General features: G+C 42.5%; 1 protein-coding gene across 1 annotated transcript; it reads right to left on the reverse strand.

Annotated features, from left to right (window-relative positions):
- Positions 1–293: 293 nt before the first annotated feature.
- LOC308703210 (uncharacterized protein) lies at positions 294–19,468 on the reverse strand. The gene is made up of 3 exons (XM_081386532.1): positions 19,153–19,468; positions 2,237–3,218; positions 294–996 (listed from the first exon to the last, which is right to left on the reverse strand). Exons 1-3 carry the CDS (start codon positions 19,184–19,186, stop codon positions 972–974), a joined length of 1,041 nt encoding a protein of 346 aa, XP_081242658.1. The 5' UTR covers positions 19,187–19,468; the 3' UTR covers positions 294–971.
- Positions 19,469–21,438: the final 1,970 nt, after the last annotated feature.

Here is a 21,438-nt window from a genome sequence, read left to right on the forward strand (position 1 = left end):
AAAAATACAGAGCAAAGATTTATCATTAAACTAGTTAATTTCATCATTCTTAGAGGTTATTTAGGTGCTTTCATTTTTTTTCTTTTAGACAGGAGTCGTTGAACTGAACTGAATGTGCTTCCCATTAAACCAGGGCTGCATTCATCACCGACAAAACGTTGCACAACGTTTTTTAAACAGAAACGGTGATGCGTTGAACACACTGTTCTGATGATGCAAGAGTTGCAACTATGGCAACTGAGAAGGCTATTCTTTGTGTTCTTTGTGAAGAATTTTCAGAGCCTGATGAAGTTGGTATAAATATGTGTTTAATACTACAAAATATGCCCGATGTTACAGTAACTGCACTTGCCGCCCAGAACAAAAGAGAACATCCCAATCGAGTGAAGTGATTGCTGAAACTGAAATGGAAGCACACATCTTACCTAATTCAGACTAAAACACATCTATTTAGCCTCACAGATACTTTATTTGTAGTTCACACTGTTTTTATACCCTGTATTTTCTTTCTCATTTTTAGGAAAATCACTTAATCACCATTGTTTATTTCTATACCAATACACTTGCAATGAAGCTAAAAATATAAACAACTACATCATTTTGTTGATATCCTATATTTTTTACAATAAAACTCAACAAACATGTCTTCTAATATCCTCAGTTGTTGCGTATACCGAGCTGCATCGAACACATTTGTAAATTTAATACTTTCCTTGAACCCATTGTGCGAGTTCACTTTAATACCACATGCTTTATATACATGTTGTTGCTGATTGGACTGCAGTTCTGACACACCCACCAAACAAGAGAAAACGCATCTCAAACCCCGTTGCACACCGGTGCACGCCGTTTCCAGGAAACACGACGTTCAACCCGGAAACCGTCGCAAAACGTTGCGCACCGTTTTAAACTTGAACATGCCCCAGGTCCAAGGCCATGGGTCACCTGGTCAAATGTCTGCCAGTTCCTCCTTAAATACCCGAAGTGTAGGTCTTCCTGCAAATGAAATGCATAAAGATTTGTTTCAATGCACACTGATAGTCATAAAAAAAGTAAAATGTATTTCAACTGCAGGGTTCAGTTTTGGATATTGAAAAATTAACATCCTCATTTTCAAATATTTCCAGGACTACTTTCTTTTGTGGAGTAAACTTGGTGCCAGGAACATTAATGAAACCTTATTGTATAGCCTTTCTCAATGGATCTGCCAGCTCTGTGGAGTAATGTTGTTGCATAATCGAGTTCGGCTCACGAGTAAACCGCTGTCTAGTATTGCTCTGAGCCGATAAACTGTTTTCGTTGCGCAGCTCAGACGAGTAGCGTGGGTTCATTCTGCGTATGCGGTGCAGGAGCAGCAGGCGCTATAGTGCTTTCACATATGCTGCGTTTGCAGTGCGTAACTGATCCGCGGCTGTACCACAAACACGTACTCATTATTTGTATTTCAAATCCACAAGTTATCGGCAAATTTTATTTCTCTTTGTACACATATATGCCTACACTCTTTAATAGACGTATTCATGTTTAAACACAATCTAAACAAACTTTTATTCAATGCATTACTTCTATATAATTATATATTAAGTTGCTCAAGCAAGTGGTAAAATATTGAACCATGCACTTATATTAAAATCGCATACATAAATAAATATTGCATGTCACAAAGAACTTGTTTTTCCACCTCCACGAATGAGACGAATGTTGTTCATTATGTCGCCTTGTTGAAGTAAATTGTAGTTTTCCTTGATTTACCCCCGTCTTGAAGTAAAAAGTTGACAATGAAAAATAGTAGTATTTAGTTAAATGCATTTATGGTATTGCCGGACCGCATCCGCGTGCAGTGTGAAAGCTCGAACCTGTTAACATGGGTACGGAAAAAAATACGCACCGCATACGCACTGCAAACGAAGTATGTGTGAAACGGGCGTCACACTCCACGCAGATGCGAAAGTGTTGCCTTTGTAAGTGACGACAAAAAAGTGTGAACGACCTTGTAGCTGACTCGTTTGTTAGCGTTGCTGGAGGACAAGTTTGCCTCAAAGTTTTTTATTTGTGTATTTATTTTATTTGTATCATTTCTTCCCCAAGCTCATAAAATAAATTTGGGTCGCACATAAATTGACTGGGTCGGTCAGAAACCGGAACCAAACAATATTTTTTTTAGGCCAAGGGTGATGTGTGTCTAACTTACACAGAAGAGACTTTGTTTCTCAGCATGTGACAATAAATTACTTACCGTGATCTCAGACTGTGTTTAAGTGGTTTCTCCACTGCATGGATCTTCATGTGTAGCTTCAGGTCACTTTTAAAAGCAAAACTCTTTTCACACTGATCACACGTGTGCGGCTTCTCTCCAGTGTGGAACATCTCATGTCTTTTCAGATGTTCTGATCGACTGAATCTCTTGTAACAGTGTGAACACTTGTAAGGTTTTTCTCCAGTGTGGATCCTCTCATGTGTTTTCATATTTGCTGACTGATTGAATCTCTTGTCACAGTGTGAACACTTGTAAGGTTTTTCTCCCGTGTGAATTCTCTGGTGCTGTTTTAAATTGTCCGCTGTAGTGAAAGTCTTCTCACACTCAAAGCACATGTACTCTCTCACACCAGTGTGCATTATTTTCTCATGTTTATGTAAAGATTGTAGCAGTGAAAAACTCTTCCCACACACAGAACATGAATGCGGCTTCTCCTTTGTATGAACTCTCAGGTGTCTCTTCAGGTCTGCACTAAGAAAGGTTTTGCCGCATTGATCACATGTGAACGGCTTCTCTCCGGTGTGGATCATCATGTGAACATTAAGGGATGATGCTTGACTGAAACTCTTCCCGCACTGTTCACATGAGAATGGCTTCTCTCCAGTGTGGATCCTCATGTGAATCTCACGACTTTGTTTGGTTGTGAAGCTCTTCCCACACTGAGCGCAGGTGAAAGATTTCTTGGCACTTCTTTTCTTTAAAAATTTCTTTTTAGACTTTGAGCGACTCAAAGGTTTTTCTCCAGGTTGGACATGATGTTCCTCCTTCACTTCACTCAGTTCTTCACTCTCCTCCTCCACTTCACTCAGTTCTTCACTCTCCACCTTCACTTCACTCAGTTCTTCACTCTCCTCCTTCACTTCACTCAGTTCTTCACTCTCCACCTTCACTTCATTCAGTTCTTCACTCTCCTCCTTCACTTCCATCAGTTCTTCACTCTCCTCCTTCACTTCCATCCGGTCTGACAGGAAAGAAACAAATGTTACATTTAATATTCAGTACATCAAATTAATTTAAAGAGAGGAATATAAAGTGAAAGGACATGAAAGTAAGCCCTGATGTAATAGTAGAAAGTAGACAACTGTTATAAAATATTTTGATAATTTGATGCCTTTTTATAAATTGATTACATGTCCTTGAAACTTTCCATGAACGAGGTAAATTTATCTTCCAATTATTATCTTTAAAACATTATAGGCACAAATCCCATGTTTCTTTAGCAAGAACTATTAATTTGATCAAAGACACAATTATCTAACATTACCATTAAAATATACAATACTGCCATGTTTTGAGATTTATATTTATTTGACTAAAAACGTTTTAATTATTAATGGAAGTTCACACTACACTTTTTACACGTTCGATTACCAGATGGGTGAAAAATATCTAACTGTGTCAGACACGGGGGAAACAAAGGTCTAAACATGGGTTTAAAACAATCACATGGAAACGTAAAAATATATGCATATTTTTAGAAACACATCTTCAAAAATATGCCTGTATTTCAAGTTGATATAATAATTTAAAATCCACATCAGTTTAGTTGTGCTCACGCGCCACACCCTCCCAGGATCTATAACGTTATCTAAGCTACTTTCACTTTTAAAAATTCCTCATAACCGCGCGCGCAATCTGCTTGCTGTCGTCGAGATGGATGCTGAGTGTTACAGAGGCGGTTCCCGTATCGCCTCCTCCTCACCACAGGAGGGATCCGTCTCCGGAATATTAACCACTCTCCATAATCTCCATAATGGGGGACTCCATAATTAGAAACATTAGCGGCAGGGATACAACTACATGCTGCCTTCCACAAGCAACAACTTCTGATATAAACAGGGAACTTCAGAACATTCTGATGAAACATAAGACTGCAAATCGACTCATCATACATGTGGGGAAGAATGATATTCACAAAGAGCAGTCAGAACTCCTTAAGAAGGATTTCAATGAACTTTTTGAAACACTTAAAAGACTGAAAGTTCAAACATTCATCAGTGGACCACTCCCAGCTAGAGGAACAAACAGGTTTTCACGGTTGCTTGGGCTAAACACATGGCTGCAAAAAACCTGCAATATAAAAGGAATAAACTTCATTGACAATTTCAATCTTTTCTGGAGTCAGAGACAACTGTTTCATCGGGATGGCCATCACCCAAACAAACTTGGTTCAAGAGTGTTAAAGGACAACTTCTACTTCTCCCTCAATCATCCTTCTGCAGTTTGTGCCAATCCACTCAATCTGAACGGCACACACACACATGGACACAGTATGAATGACCACGGGACTTCACTTCAGCAGCAAAATGGACATGCGGTTGACATATCACACAAGGACAATGATAACACCACTCCGCCACAACAACCTCTGCTCACGGACACAATCTCAGCTGAGCCCTGCCCACAGAAAAACATATCAGAACTGCTTGAAGATTCAACACCCAAGGACGACTTCCTGGAAAACAGCCAGGGAAGCCAGGACAGCATATCACAACCTCCTATAACACCAGAGCAACAGCCCCTTTCACCAGACACGCTATCCCTCTCTCCAGCATCGCCACTACTGTGTTTCTCACAGAAAATGGAAGAACTGGTGTATGCTGGAACCAGACTATCCCACTCTTTTGCAAGCCCCCAGATACCAACCAAAAAACGACAGGCACCATTACCACCCGCACCAAAGCCTGCGGGCCCAGCTCGCCCTCCCCCTCCTGTGAGAGCTCTTTGGCCTCTACCACAACGCCAGGGCCCACACCCTCCTCCATCTGCTCGAGGTGAACCAAAAACAACTGATACCAGCTCTCAGTGATGTGTTTTGGGTCCCCGCTCTGATAACAGTAACTTTCTCAAATGTTTACAGAACAAGCGGGAACCCAGTGTGCCTGCATCTTTCTCTATTGCTGTTCTATTACAAGATAGAAAATCTAAGGCCTTCAATAGCCGTGCAGCAAACCTAACTAATCTGGTGCCTATTACACGTCAAAGTAAGATTGATGTGGGGACAAAAAGTAAGACTGCAAAGTTAGCACTTTTAAACATTCGTTCACTTAAAAATAAATCACTTCTAGTCAACGATTTAATAACCACAAACAACCTGGATTTTATGCTTCTAAATGAAACCTGGCTAGAAGACAGCTACAGTGCAACAATCCTCAATGAAGCAGCCCCCCTAACTTTACTTTTATGAGTGTCTGCAGAGCTGTTAAGAGAGGTGGGGGTCTAGCTGCTCTTTTTAAAGATATCTATCAATGTAAGCAAATATCATTTGGGAATTACCCTTCTTTCGAATATCTGGGTATTGTGTTGAAAGGTGCTCCACGCATTTTACTTATCATTTACAGGCCTCCAAAATACTCTCCAGCCTTCGCTGAGGACTTTACAGAACTGTTATCAACAATTACCCCAGAGTTTGACTGTTTTGCCATTGCTGGAGATTTTAACATCCACATAGATAGCGCAGAAAACAATATGGCAAAAGAAATCAAAACTGTTTTAAAAACTTTTGATCTGACTCAGCATGTACATGGACCCACACACAATCGTGGACACACTCTAGATTTACTTATCAGTAAGGGTCTAAACATTTCATTAATTGTTATTAAGGATGTAGCACTGTCTGATCATTTCTGTATTTTCTTTGATATATTGATCTCTCCTGCCACTGAAGCTAGATCTGTGTCTGTCAAGAAGAGATACTTAAATGAGAACACTAGTGTACTATTTATGAAGGCTATATCCTTAACACCAAGCATATCTGCAGACTCTGTTGATTTTCTCCTTGATTCTTTTAACTCAAAAGTTAAAGGTATAATTGATGATATTGCTCCTGTTAAAGTCAGGAAGAAGAGTGGCAGACAAAAAGCACCTTGGAGAAACTCAACAACAGTGCAAAATATGAAAAGACAATGCAGAAAAGCAGAGCGCATGTGGCGGAAGACAAAACTTGTAGTCTATTATAACATCTACAAAGACAGTTTGCTTCTTTCTTCTCTGAGAAAATCAGTAATATCAGAAAGGTGATCAGCACATCCTTGAGTTGCACTGAGGTCAGACAGATCAAACCACCCGAGAAAGTAGTTACTATGTCTGATTTCAAAGAAATTGATGGCAAAATTTTGGAAGAAACTGTACAGCACCTTAAAACATCAACCTGCGCTCTTGACACACTTCCCACATAATTTTTCAAAAGTGTCTTAAACAGTTTAGAAGCAGATCTCCTAGAAGTGGTAAATGTCTCACTTCGCTCTGGGAGTTTTCCATACTCCCTGAAAACTGCAGTTGTCAAGCCCCTCCTGAAAAAGAGCAATCTGGATAAGACCATATTAAGCAACTATAGGCCGATCTCAAATCTTCCTTTCATAGGCAAGATCATTGAAAAAGTTGTCTTCAATCAGCTGAACAAATTCTTGAGCTAGAAAGGATCCTTTGACAATTTTCAGTCTGGTTTCCGACCGCACCACAGCACAGAGACAGCGCTTATAAAGATAATAAACGATATTCGCTTAAATACTGATTCAGGCAAATTATCAGTGCTGGTACTACTTGACCTTAGTGCTGCATTTGACACTGTCGATCATAACATACTTCTTGACAGGCTGGAAAACTGGGTGGGGCTTTCTGGGATAGTCCTAAAATGGTTCAGGTCATACTTAGATGGGAGAGGTTATTATGTGAGTATAGGTGACCATAAGTCTGAGTGGACATCCATGACATGCGGAGTCCCTCAAGGCTCAATTCTTGCACCAATCCTGTTCAACCTGTATATGCTCCCAATGAGCCAAATAATGAGAAAGAACCAAATTGCTTACCACAGCTATGCAGATGACACACAGCTCTACTTAGCCCTATCGCCTAACGACTACAGCCCAATTGAATCCCTGTGCCAATGCATTGACGAAGTCAACAGTTGGATGTGTCAAAACTTTCTTCAGTTAAACAAAGACAAAACTGAAGTCATTGCGTTCGGAAACAAAGATGAAGTTCTCAAGGTGAATGCATACCTTCACTCTAGGGGTCAAACAACTAAACATCAAGTCAGGAATCTTGGTGTGACACTAGAGTCAGACCTTAGTTTCAGTAGTCATGTCAAAGCAATAACTAAATCAGCATACTATCATCTGAAAAATATTGCAATAATTAGATGCTTTGTTTCCAGACAAGACTTAGAGAAACTTGTGCATGCTTTCATCACCAGCAGGGTGGATTATTGTAATGGACTCCTCACTGGCCTTCCCAAAAAGACCATAAGAGCAGAACCAGAAAATATGAACACATCACACCAGTCCTCAGGTCTTTACACTGGCTCCCAGTTAAATTTAGGATTGATTTTGAAGTATTATTACTGGTATATAAATCATTCAATGGCCTAGGACCTCAATACATTGCAGATATGCTCACTGAATATAAACCCAACAGATCACTCAGATCACTAGGATCATATCAGCTAGAAATACCAAGGGTTCACTCTAAGCATGGCGAGTCCCCTTTTAGCTATTATGCCAGCCGCAGCGGGAACCAGCTTCCAGAGGAGATCAGACGTGCTCCTACTGTAGTCACATTCAAATCCAGACTCAAAACACATCTGTTTAGCTATGCATTTACTGAATGAGCACTGTGCCACTGTTCGTCCTACTGTTTGTACTGTATTTTATTTTATTTTTCTAAACTGTTTTAATTATTCTTATTTCTTTTATTATTTTAATTTCTTCTATGTAAAGCACTTTGAATTGCCATTGTGTATGAAATGTGCTATATAAATAAACTTGCCTTGCCTCTCTCCTCTACTCAAATTCCCATCATGCCTCTTACCTGGGACATTTGCACACACTCATATAAGCCACTTCCACACACATCTCAGAGCGAAGTCTTGATTTGCCCTGGCTGTCATTACAGAGCGTTATTTTCCGTATTTGTTTTGTATTATTGACCTTGGACTGTTTACCTCGTTTCTGATCATTCCCTGCCTGCCCTGACCCGGATTGTTTATTGGACTGTGATTATTGCTACCTGCCCTGACCTCTGCCTTGGATATTCTCTGTGTTTCCTCCATTGCCCTCTCTGCTGTGATTTACCCTGCCTGTACGACTATTCTAATAAAAGTTGCAAATGGATCCCACTGAGTCAGGTGCTTCGTTGCATAAGACATTGCCAAAGACCGATCCAGCAGCGGTCCTGCAACTGTCCACGGAGCTGTCAGCCCAAGCCTCACAACTTACGTTGCATCATCACCAGCTGAACCATCTAACAAAGCTTACTGAGGAGCTTGTCAAAGGGCTACAAAATCTCCGGTGTTAGTGGCTAACATTCCTCCTGCGCAACCACAAGAGGTCTCTCCACCTACCGTGAGTACTCCAGTTAATCCTCGGCTGGCATTTTCTGAGAAATTTGACGGCACGCCCACAAAATGCAAGGGCTTTCTGCTTCAATGCACCCTTTTCGTCGATCAACAGCATTCACTTTACCCCAATGATTCCAGCCGGATAGCATGTTCACTTCTCTCTGGAAAAGTGCTAGAGTGGGCTACAGCTGTCTGGAGACCAGATGGATCTTCATTTACATCATTCAGTGCTTTCCTCCAACAGTTCCATAATGTTTTTGAACATCCCACTGAGAAAGGAAGTGCTGGCAAACAACTGCTATATCTCTCCCAGGGAAAAAGAACAGCGGCCAAATATGCACTAAGCTTTCGCACACTGGCCGATTGAACGACCCTAGGCGCTATGTTGTCTGGGGCTATATGCCCCTGGTAGGGTCTCCCAAGGCAAACAGGTCAGACTAAGAGTGGTTCAAAACCCTTATGACGACAATAAATTCGAGGACCGTGACGTCGCCCGGCATAGCGCAGTCGGGGCCCCACCCTGGAGCCAGGCCCGGGGTTGGGTCTTATATGCGAGCGCCTGGTGGTCGGGCCTCCCCCCATGGGGTCCGGCCGGGCTCAGCCCGAAGGAGCGACGTCGGGCCACCCTCCAGTGGACCCACCACCTGCAGGAGGGACCATAAGGGGCCGGTGCCAAGTGGATCGGGCGGCAGTTAAAGGCGGGGGCCAAAACAACCCAATCCCTGGACGCGGAATCTAGCTCTAGGGACATCGAACGTTACCTCTCTGGCGGGGAAGGAGCCTGAGATTGTGCGTGAGGTTCAGAGATTCAGACTAGAGATAGTTGGGATCACCTCCACGCACGGCTTGGGCTCTGGAACCACTCTGGAGTTTCCCATGGTGAGAGGCAGCGGGCTGGTGTGGGTTTGCTTATAGCTCCCCAGCTCAGCCGCCATGTGTTGGAGTTCACCCCGGTGAACGAGAGGGTCGCTTCCCTGCGCCTTCGGGTCAGAGATAGGTCTCTCACTGTCGTTTGTGCCAACGGGCCAAACGGCAGTGCAGAGTACCCAGCCTTGGAGTCTCTGCGAGGGGTGCTGGAAAGTGCTCCGACTGGAGACTCTGTCGTTCTACTGGGGGACTTCAACGCCCACGTGGGCAGCAACAGTGACACCTGGAGGGGCGTGATTGGGAGGAACGGCCCCCCTGATCTGAACCCGAGTGGTGTTCTGTTATTGGACTTCTGTGCTAGTTACAGCTTGTCCATAACGAACACCATGTTCAAGCATAAGGGTGTCCATCAGTGCACATGGCACCAGGACACCCTAGGCCGGAGATCGATGATCGACTTTGTGGTTGTTTCATCTGACCTCCGGCCGTATGTCTTGGACACTCGGGTGAAGAGAGGGGCGGAGCTGTCAACTGATCACCACCTGGTGGTGAGTTGGATCCGATGGCGGGGGAGGAAGCTGGACAGACTCAGCAGACCCAAACGTACTGTGAACGTACTGTGGGAACGTTTGGCCGAATCCCCTGTCAGAGAGACCTTCAACTCCCACCTCCGACAGAGCTTCGACCAGATCCCGAGGGAGTCTGGACATATTGAGTCCAAGTGGACCATGTTCTCCACCTCCATTGTCAACGCGGCCACTCGGAGCTGTGGCCGTAAGGTCTCCAGTCGAGGCGGCAATCCCCGAACCTGGTGGTGGACACCGGAAGTAAGGGATGCCGTCAAGCTGAAGGAGGAGTCCTATCGGGCCTGGCTGGCTTGTGGGACTCCTGAGGTAGCTGACGGGTACCGACAGGCCAAGCGGACAGCAGCCCGGGTGGTTGTGGAGTCAAAAACTCGGGCCTGTGAGGAGTTCGGTGAGGCCATGGAGAAGGACTAACGGTTTGCCTTGAAGAGATTCTGGCAAACCATCCGCCGCCTCAGGAGGGGGAAGCAGTGCCCTAGCAACGCAGTTTACAGTGGAGGTGGGCAGCTGTTGACCTCGACTGGGGATATCACCGGCACTGTTCTTCACAAGATTTAACCTCACAGTCACAACTCTGCTACCCGACACCATCAAACATGTTCAGAACTGCACCAATTGTAATACCTCCAAATCTCTCCGACAGTTACCTGCTGGTCTCTTAACCTGTTAACCATTGCCAATGCGCCCGCGCACTGAAGCGTGTTTTTATTTATTTAATTCAAAATTACTATCAGATTTAATGTTATACCTTGACAAACTATACATCATTAAAAAGATATAAGACTCAAGTTTCAGTATTTGACCCCTATTGTATTCTGAGAAACTCATAGTGACAGTTATGTCTTAATTTGTGTCAGGAGTTATGAAATGAAAAAATGAGTCGATACCTTTAATATGAATTATGCGCTTCAGCCGCTTTCATTCATAAAAAAACTCCCGTGCTGTCGTCATGACAGCAATACACAAAACAACGTCCTTCAGGGCTTTTAGCTCAAAACTGTGCAGATTGGAGAAATATTGATAGATTCTCATAGATTTACATCATATTTCTATAGACAGGAATCATTTTTATTGAATTTATACCCAAATGCGTCGATGTAATCATTATGAGCGTTTGGTACTCTGATACTGTGTTTTCAATTCATACCAATAGCCTGAGGGCGCTATATGCACAATAATAGTCCATATATGGAGCATCAGAGCCATAGAGAGAAAGAGTTGTGACACTCCCATAGACCGCCGTTGTAAAAAATGGCGGCGCTTTTAACCGCCTACTTCCGGGATTTGAAGATCTGATTAGTTCCAAACACTGTCATTTGGGCGTTGGACACCATTCACTTACATTGCTGCGCGTCGAGTTGTTCCAGAGGTCAGTTGCTGAAATATCAACCTCTTTTGAATTGTCAACTGTCTATATTGTATCAGAGGACCTTTGCGATGCTTATACTGGTCTTCATTTGTACATGCACAGCGTAATTATTTATATTTTATCTTGGTTGTTTCAACCAATTTTCTAGCATTGCCTGCTTGCTAGTTAGCTAGCGCGACTTCGCCAGCTGTGAAGGTAGCATCTAATTAGTTCGGTAATGAATCGCTACCACCTTTATAGCAACTATTTTACAATGTAGACAGTTGACAATTCAAAAGAGGTCGATATTTCAGAAACTTACGTTACCTCTGGAACAACTTGACGCGCAGCATTCACCACTCAAACTCAGCCAACAGGTCACATAATGAAAAGTTAGTATATCCCAAAAATTAAATTAAATAAAAGTTGCTAGCTACCCATGCGAACATGAACACTAAGCTTTTCCCTCCAAAAATATAGCCTAAACTTATCTAAGTAATTAGTAATATACAGTATTTCGTTGTCACCCTGCCTCTCCAAATGCAAAACTGACATTAACAAAATGCAATAACAGCTGAAAAAGTACTTGGGTGTGTGTTTTATTTTATATTTACCGTTCAATAATGCAATCGCTGCTGTCTGTCCCATAGAAGAACATGACAGCCAGCGTATGTTTTGGAACTATTGGGGCTTACATGAACCACGTGACAGCCATAGCGGCGACATCAAAGAGTGTCGCAACTCTTTCTCTCTATGGCTCTGTGGAGCATGAAGAAGAGCCATGATCATGTGACATTCCAGGACGTCACTGATACACACACAGCTACAGAGATTGCGCTGTAACATGCAGATAAAGATGTTTTGAAGACAATAAACATGATTGCAATGATATTTGAGTTACCTGTGTTTTTCAAGCCATGCCAGGTATTTTCATAATAATAGATTATATTTATAATGTAATGCTAATCTATATAGACTTTCATTGTGCAGAATACTATACCAATAGTATATTTTCTGTCTGATTTTTTTATCTGAAGCCAAATTAGATCACAGAAGATTATTTAAAATACTCGACTTGCGTTATAAAGTAAGTTTGGAGCACAAACATGGTTTTAATCTCATAAATTGTCGTGTATTGATGGTGTGCTAAGCTAACATGCTAGCTAGCCCTAGGTGCACCTGCCACTAGCAGTTATACTTTTATGATTTTTTGAATGCTTACTGAAATGTTTCTTTATTCAAGAAATGCATTTGAAACAGTTTAAAATGTGAGGTGAACTTTGAGAAAAGAAATTAGGGACTGAAACCATATGAATAGCCTGTGAATAGCCAGTCGTTAGTAACTATAATGCAGACAAAAGAAATGCATATTTAGAGCCATAACCAGGCTGGAGAGGTGTGAATGTGTGCATGGGGAGACTGAGACTGAATGGGGATTGTTTGCACCACAAAACAATAGAGACAATATACTGGATAGGTGGATAGAAGATGACAATAAACATCAGTTGCATTTTAGCGTCAAATCAAAATAAAGTCATTTGACATGGTCTTGAAAAACATTTAACTAAATACAGAGTTTTGGACTTATTATCTTCAGATTTTAAACATAAAATGTTTAGACGTGGCTTTAGCTGTAGTGCTAAAGCTGTAGTGCTCTAGATTGCTACAGTGCCAACTTCAATTTTATTTTCATGAGGACGTTTCATAAAAATTCATTTCTAATAACTTTACAAAACTTTGAAGCTATTTATAACAATTTTTCATTATGACAATAATTAATTCTACATTTACAATAAACTGCCAGGTGTCAGCTTTCAAATGAGATCATACTTGTGCTTTTAGTACAAAGGGTTCATGAACTGTATCTGTTTCAGTTTGGGTATGTCATTTCTGGGGATTTTTCAAAAATGGGGTTGCAGCTTAACAGGTTAAACCCACTTCCCATACCTCGTCACCCTGGTCTCACATTGCCATCGATTTCATTACTGATCTGCCCAATTCTCAAGGAAACGCAACCATACTCACCATCGTTGATCAATTATCCAAGGCCTGCCGATTAATACCATTAACCAAGCTTCCCACCGCATTCGAAACCGCTGAACTCCTTTGCAACCAGGTATTCCGATTCTATCGGCTACTCAAAGATATAGTGTCTGACCGGGGACCACAATTCACTTCCAGGGTCTGGGCTGCATTCTTCAAGCATCTCAAAGTAAATATTAGTCTCACCTTTGGTTATCATCCCCAGTCCAAAGGCCAGACTGAATGCTTGAATCAGGACGTCATCCGCTTCCTCCGCTCCTACTGTCAACAACAACAAGCAGAATGGAGCAGATATCTGTTTTGGGCCGAATACGCACAAAATTCACTGGTCAATCCCGCCACTGGCATCACCCAATTTAAATGCATCTTAAACTTTCAACCTCCTCTTTTCCCCTGGTCTGATGAACCCACAGAACTTACTTCCATCACGGAATGGTTACACAAGAGCGAAGAAGTTTGGGATCAAGCTCAAAAGCCCGTACTACATGCCGTCCGACGACAAGAACAACAGGCCAATCGACATCGTCGTCCTGCTCCTGAGTATCACGTCGGCCAGTGGGTCTGGCTTTCCACCAGAGACCTTAGAGTCCGACTTCCATGCCGCAAACTCAGTCCCAGGTATGTTGGCCCATTCCAAATTATTAAACGACTTTCTCCAGTATCATTTCGATTAGACCTACCCACTAATTACCGCATTTCTCCGACTTTTCATGTTGCCCCTCTAAAACCTGCCAGTGGTCCGAGAGGAGAGCCAGAGGAGGAAACCGCCTCACAGACTCCCCCACCTATCCTGGTTGATGGCAAGGAGGCGTACCATGTGCACAAGTTGCTTGACTCCAGACGTCGGGGCAACATTCTCCAATATCTGGTTGACTGGGAGAGGTTTGGTCCGGAGGAGCAGTCCTGGGTCAACCCTGGAGATATCCTTGACCCCACACTCACTGAGGAGTTTCACTGGATGCACCCGGAAAAACCGGGCCCTCGACCTCGTGGAAGACCCCGGCGTCGTTTGCCTCCTCGCGTCAGGAGCCGCTCGCAGGGGGAGCCTCCTTTGCACCACCGGAGGGATACGTCTCCAGGATATTAACCACTCTCTCTTGAACTCAAATTCCTATCATGCCTCTTACCCCATAGTGATTGCGCAACACACCTGCACCTCATTTGCGCACACTCATATAAGCCACTTCCACATACATCTCACTACGAAGTCTTGATTTGCCCTGGCTGTTATTACCGAGCGTTATTTCCCGTGTTTGTTTTGTATTATTGACCTTGGACAGATTACCTCGTTACTGATCATTCCCTGCCTGCCCTGACCGGGATGGTTTATTGGACTGTGATTATTGCTGCCTGCCCTGACCTCTGCCTCTTACTTGGATATTCTCTGTGTTTCCTCCATTGCCCTGTCTGCTGTGATTTACCCTGCCTGTACAACTATTCTAATAAAAGCTACAAATGGATCCCACTGAGTCTGGTGCTTCGTTACACTGAGGAGTTGAAGAAAAGAATAGCTAGTGGAGATGTTAAAGTTGTCGACAATACGTCATCAAAAATCAAGTCCAGTGTGTGGGAGAAATCTGGAGTAATCTGAAGAAAATATTGTGAAAGGCTTTGGTGCATGCATTTTCATGTTGGATAGCCACAAATGTTAATGAAATATATGCTTCCAAAGGTCATAGATCCTCTTCTTAATATCATTAATTCCTCTTTGTCATTAGGATACGTACCAAAAGCTTTTAAGCTGGCTATGATTAAAACGCGTAAAAAAAAATGCAAACTTGATCCTACAGAATTAGTCAATTACAAGCCAATCTCAAATCTACCTTTTCTGTCAAAAATACTAGAAAAGGCAGTATCTTCACAATTATGTTCCTTTTTAGAAGGAAATGCTATCTGTGAGGATTTTCAATCAGGATTTAGACCGTACCATAGTCCTGAGACTGCTCTCATTAGAGTCACAAATGATTTGCTCTTATCATCCGTTCATGATTGTATCTCTCTATTATTGTTACTTGATCTTAGTGCTGCATTTGATACTATTGACCACAACATCCTTTTAAATAGACTTGAAAACTATGTTGGCATTAGTGGAATTTAAATCATGGTTTAAATCATACTTATCTGACCGTTATCAGTTTGTAGCAGTAAATGAAGAGATGTCTTATCGATCACAAGTTCAGTATGGCGTACCACAAGGCTCAGTACTAGGACTGTTGCTGTTCACTCTGTACATGTTACCCTTAGGAGATATCATTAGGAAGCATGGCATTGGTTTTCACTGTTATGCTGATGATATTCAGCTCTATATTTCTTCAAGCCCTGACGAAACTTACCAATTCACAAACATTAATGCATAGCAGATATAAAAAACTGGATGACTAGTAATTTCCTACTACTTAATTCTAAAAAAAAAAAAAAAAAAAAAACATTCTAATTATTGGACAAAAAAAGTCCTCACGTAATAACCTAGAATACCGTCTAACACTTGATGGCTGTTCTGTCAGGTACTCGTCGTCGGTTAGGAACCTGGGTGTGTTCTTTGATACCAATCTTTCATTTTAAAGTCATGTGTAGATAAGTATCAATGCATTTAGTCACTTGGAAATTCTCTGTACTAACAATATATGTTTGTATCTCGAATGACAAATGTACCCAAAATGACCCAAAAATTGTTATTGTACACAAACATGTATTGTATCTGCCCACCGTCTAGCCGTCGGGCTAGCCGTCGACACATCGCTGGGCCTTAGGGGTGTTCTGTCATACTCATCACAATTTGATTGGCTGATAAAACACTTCAGTCAAAGTTATGATCAAATGGAAAATGGCAGCTTTAACGGAAGGCTAGCTATACTACTAGTGCTGGTCCACGGAGCTGCGTTTAGATGACATATGGAATATTTAGCTCAGACTCACAAAAAATAACCATATTTTTTCTGGAAATATAATCATAACGTACTGACAGACAGTAATTGAATTTAGACATGTTCAGACACACATTAATTTAATTATAGAAAAATTACATATTTTTGATTTTGACAGGGCCAGCAGAGAAGGCCCTGCTGGCTCTGACAGCACACCACTGAAATTACGTCATATGCTCTCAATAAAAATGCAGAGCAATTAGTTCATGCGTTCATGACCTCAAGGCTAGATTATTGTAATGCTCTACTGGGTGGTTGCCCTGCACGCTTAATAAACAGCTAGTCCAAAACGCAGCAGCTCAAGTTCTTACCAGAACCAGGAAGTATGACCATATTAGCCCTGTTCGGTCAACACTGCACTGGCTCCCTATTAAACATCATATAAATGTTTAAATATTGCTGATTACTTACAAAGCACTAAATGGTTTAGCTCCGCAGGACTTGAGCGAGCTCTTAACGCACTATTGTCCTTCACGTCTATTGCAAACTCAAAATTCCAGTTCATAATACCTAGAATATTAAAATCGACTGCTGGCGGTATATCCTTATCCTATTTAGCACCTAAGCTTTGGAACAGTCTTCCTACCATCATCCGGAAAGCTGACACACTCTTGTCAGTTCAAATCTAGACTAAAAACACATCTCTTTGGCCTAGCATACACATAACACATTATAGACTTCTATAATTCAATGTTAGGCTGCATAGTTTAGATGAGTCGAGACTGGGAACACTTCCCATAAATCCTGATGTACTCGTTACATCATAAGAAGAATGACATCTACGCTAATATTAGTCTCTCTGTTTATCCCAAAGGTTTACCGCAATTCGCCGGATCCAGGCCGTATCCAGATCTGATGAAGGACCAGTGCCTGGACACGACGACAACGCAGTCCTGAAGTGTCAGCTAGTCTCTCCCCTGTGAAGGCCTACTTCCCTTTACCTCTATACAGATAAAACATTGTTGATATTATTCCGGTTCGCGTGGCTACGCAGACGCGACGACAATTTCTGCATTATAAATTTTTAAGGCATAAAAATTAGTTTGTTGAGAGTTGATTTGTGAAGAAGGACTACACGCCTGCGCACATATATATATTCAAACGTGCATACCACGTGCGACCGAACACGTGATACACATATATGCGCGCCGTCTGTGTTTTCCCAGATTTGCGTTTCAGAGGTTTGCGCAGAGAAAACGGGTAATCGTTTGCACCTTCAAACCTATTTCAGGGAGTGTGTTCTCGAGACACTAGGCACTTTTTTTGTGCGGATGGGCAGCCGGAGCGCATTAAAGGCCATGTTGCAGGTTAACAACCACTGTCGATTAATGGGTACATAAATCACTCAAGATATGTATATCATTTTTAAAATGTCCCAAAAATGGCCTTAAAGACCAGTTTTTTACGTTTTTGGTATTAACGGTTTTTTTACGCAACTCGGTGATGACGTCACGTTGGGGAGAAGTGGAGGAAAGCTAGCCTCAGCCTAGTATTATGGTGCGTTCAAAGTCATCTCGTATAGATCGTATTTACGAGTTGAACGCAATTAAACGCCACCACAATGTCGTAAATACTTAATAATTAAATGCATGGTCCGAGGAGAATGAGTGGAGAGTTGGTGAAGTGTTCTGGTGAGTTGCTATCATTTAACAACGCAGCAATGAGCACTGGAGGTATAGTCTACGAGCAGCAGTGCACAATAACGACACTTTTTTTTCTTTTCATCTACAAATAGAATCAAATAGGCATCATGCTAGCTATATGGGTGTTTCTAAGCGTTTATCTCTTCCTCCGGTGAAAATGTTGTTGCAAACGTAGCCGCCGCGTGTCTGTCGCTGTGTTTAGCAGGTGCTTGTGTGCGTGGTGCCGTCCCATGGAAACTGCGTTGGAAAGCTTGTGCTGTAGGGAAGTGAGTGTGTTTTGGTCGCTGGTCGAGGAGCTCACCCCACACCAGATGTGACGTGCCTCACTCAGCATCAAGAGTTTTTACACCCAGCACAAACAGTAGTTCACCATTGTCAATCTACCTAACGTTATATATTTCTATATATTTATCTATCTAGCTGCTAGCTATCTATGCTATTGCTAACGTTATGCTATCTGGCTGTCTGCCTATCTCTCTATACTAGCCTATCTATCTATTTATCTGTCTGTCTATCTATATCTATTAATTTATCTATAATCTGCGCTAACGTTATCTGAATACTCTCGTCTGCTACTCGTCTCTCTAGTCACTCTCAATGCGGGCCGCGGGCTTTGGTAAATTCTCTCCCCAACGTGACGTAATGACATTGTGGGGGAAAGGAGAGTCGTTGCAAACCGCTCTACTTTTTCGTATTATATTCCGCTTTGTGATACCCAACGACATAAAATGCAATGGATAACAGTTTAAATGTTTATTACCAACAAGTAAATAGCACAAATTCGATGAAAAAAAAACCTGCAACACGGCCTTTAAGGGTTTTCTGTTAGAACGGTGTTGTGTTAGCGTCCCCTAAGTTAATAACTAATGATCTTCGCGACTTCACTGTTCTGCTAATTTCTATTATCATTGTAAAGCTGCTTTGAAACAATCCATACTGTTAAAAGTGCTATATAAATAAAGGTGACTTGACAATCAATATAAAAATTTCTCAAACCATTTGTGACCATACTGACCATTTGTTGAAAAAACCCAGAACATTCTGTACCATTTCATTGTTTAACTGTTTATCTAAATGTGATGAAGTGTTTGAATGATTCTAACATGAATGTTCTTCAGCCTCATGAATGAATAAAGAATAAACACCAACCTCTTTGTTCTTCAGTATCTTCAGTGCGTTTCATTCTGCAGGGTTCTGGAACACTCAGGTTCTCACTGTCCTCTTTAATAAATTCAGTCGTTACAGATTTCAGCTCTTCCTGATGCTCATCTTCACTTGTAGCTGATGGGAATTTACAGCATTTATTGGGGAATTACAGTGGGAGGAGCTTCATTGATGATATGATTGCAGTGGGAGGAGCTTCACTTTTGAAAAAATTCCAGTGTGGGAGGAGCTTCACTGATGATGTGAATGTAGTGGGAGGAGCTTCGCTGATAATGTATTCCAGTGTGGGAGGAGCTTATCTGCCAAAATCAAAAATATCAATTACTGAGTTTGTTTTTATAATTAATGACACTTCTAAGTGTCTGTCTATTTATTTATCATACAGTAACTGATGCCAATTTATTCATTATTTTTAATGATTTTTATTACTAATCCTAATGTTATTCTGCTTCTTCATTAAAATACAGGTATCTAGAACTATAAAACAGAATATAAATAATTTAAATTCTTCCAAATATAAATAATGGTAAGAAAAACAGTTAAAACCATAAAGACAGAAATAAATGAGTAACCAACATATACCCTCAGTCTGCTGACACCAATGAAATGAGCATTAAGTGTATATTTACAGGAGATCTGAAGACATGAGCATAATAAATGACGTCAAAACAGGAACTATTGTCAAGTGTTTTTAGCAGATCGTCTCGGGTTACGTATGGTAACCCTCGTTCCCTAAATAGGGAACGGAGACGTCTCGTCTGAGGAGTTTCCAACGAATTGGGATCACGCTAGGGAGACCAATTGCCTTTGAGTGAATTAAAACGGGCCAATGAACATTGGCATGTAAGATTTGCACTCCGCGGCCCGCCTACCAGTGTGGGTATAAAGGCGGAAGCAAGCGCATACACAAACGCTTTTTGCTGAGGAGCCGAACGGTGTCCAGTCCTCCTCGAAGGTACAGCAGACGTCTCCTACTCAGGGAACGAGGGTTACCATACGTAACTGAGACGTTCCATTTCGTTCAGGAAATCCTACGTCTCGTCGGAGGAGTTTCCAACAAATTGGGATCCCTAATAAAATGCCATGGTGCTGGCCCCTTCTAGCGCCTGCCTAAGCTTCAGCCAGCAGTTTCTTGAAACTTATCTCTTATGTGCGGAAGCTTAGCTGGGAAGAGGTCACACTGATGTTCCGCAAGACCCGCTCAGTGGACATTGGATAACACTGGGAAAGCGTGCCCATGATGTAGAAGGGAACGCTGCGGAGCCCAAAACCTTCCTTAAGGGAGGCACTAGGAATACACATGTGCATGTACTCAGCAGAGATGACAGAGCAGACTCTGTAGATAGGGAAGACACTGGCTAAATCTGGGGTGTAACACATATGGGGTCACCATAGGGACCGCAACATAAACCCCAGCCTGACCTCAGCTCATAGTGAGAGGTAACAGGCCTGGCGACCGGCGATTCGCCTCACCTGACGCCGGGGGGTGACGGAAGAATTTACAAGGTTAGCCATTTGTTGGGTAACCAACGGAGCAGGAAAACGCACGTATCTGGCCCCTGGGACAAGAATGGCGTAGCAAGCCGACACTAACCTAATTCCTCGCGCTTCTGGCCGAAGAGAGTACACGGGAGGAAACAGGTTCTACACAGAAGCTATAAAACCTAGCAAACGTGTTAGGTGTTGCCGAGTCCGCAGCTCTACAGATGTCTGTCAGCGAGGTGCCTTGAGCCAAAGCCCAGGAGGAGGCAACACTTCTAGTAGAGTATACCCTCAACCTGGGTGGACAAGGCACGTCCTGGGAATCATAAGCCCGGACGATAGCATCCACTAGCCAGTGGGCTAAGCTCTGCTTGGAGACAGCCTTCCCCTTCTGCTGGCCTCCGTTACAGACAAGAGCTGATCTGAGGTCCTGAAGCTTTGCGTTCTGTCCACGTAACAACGCAGAGCGCAGACGGACAGAGAAAAACTAGGGCTGGGTCTGCGTCCTCTGGGGGCAGCGCTTGCAGTTTCACTACCTGATCCACAAAAGGAGTGGTAGGACCCTTGGGCACACATCCGAGCCGGGGTCTCAGAACAACGAGAGAAAGGGCCGGCCCGAACTCTAGGCACGATTTGTCAACCGAAAATGCCTGCAGATCCCCTACCCTCTTAATAGAAGCCAAAGCTAGCAGGAGCGCTGTCTTCATAGACAGGATATTTAGCTCAACTGTAGGCAAACGCTCAAAAGGGGGCCTTTGGAGTGCTCTGAGCACTAGAGTTAAATCCCAA

The sequence above is a fragment of the Scardinius erythrophthalmus genome (genome assembly GCF_964197995.2).
Source record: "Scardinius erythrophthalmus genome assembly, chromosome: 1".
Taxonomy (NCBI): Eukaryota; Metazoa; Chordata; class Actinopteri; order Cypriniformes; family Leuciscidae; genus Scardinius; species Scardinius erythrophthalmus.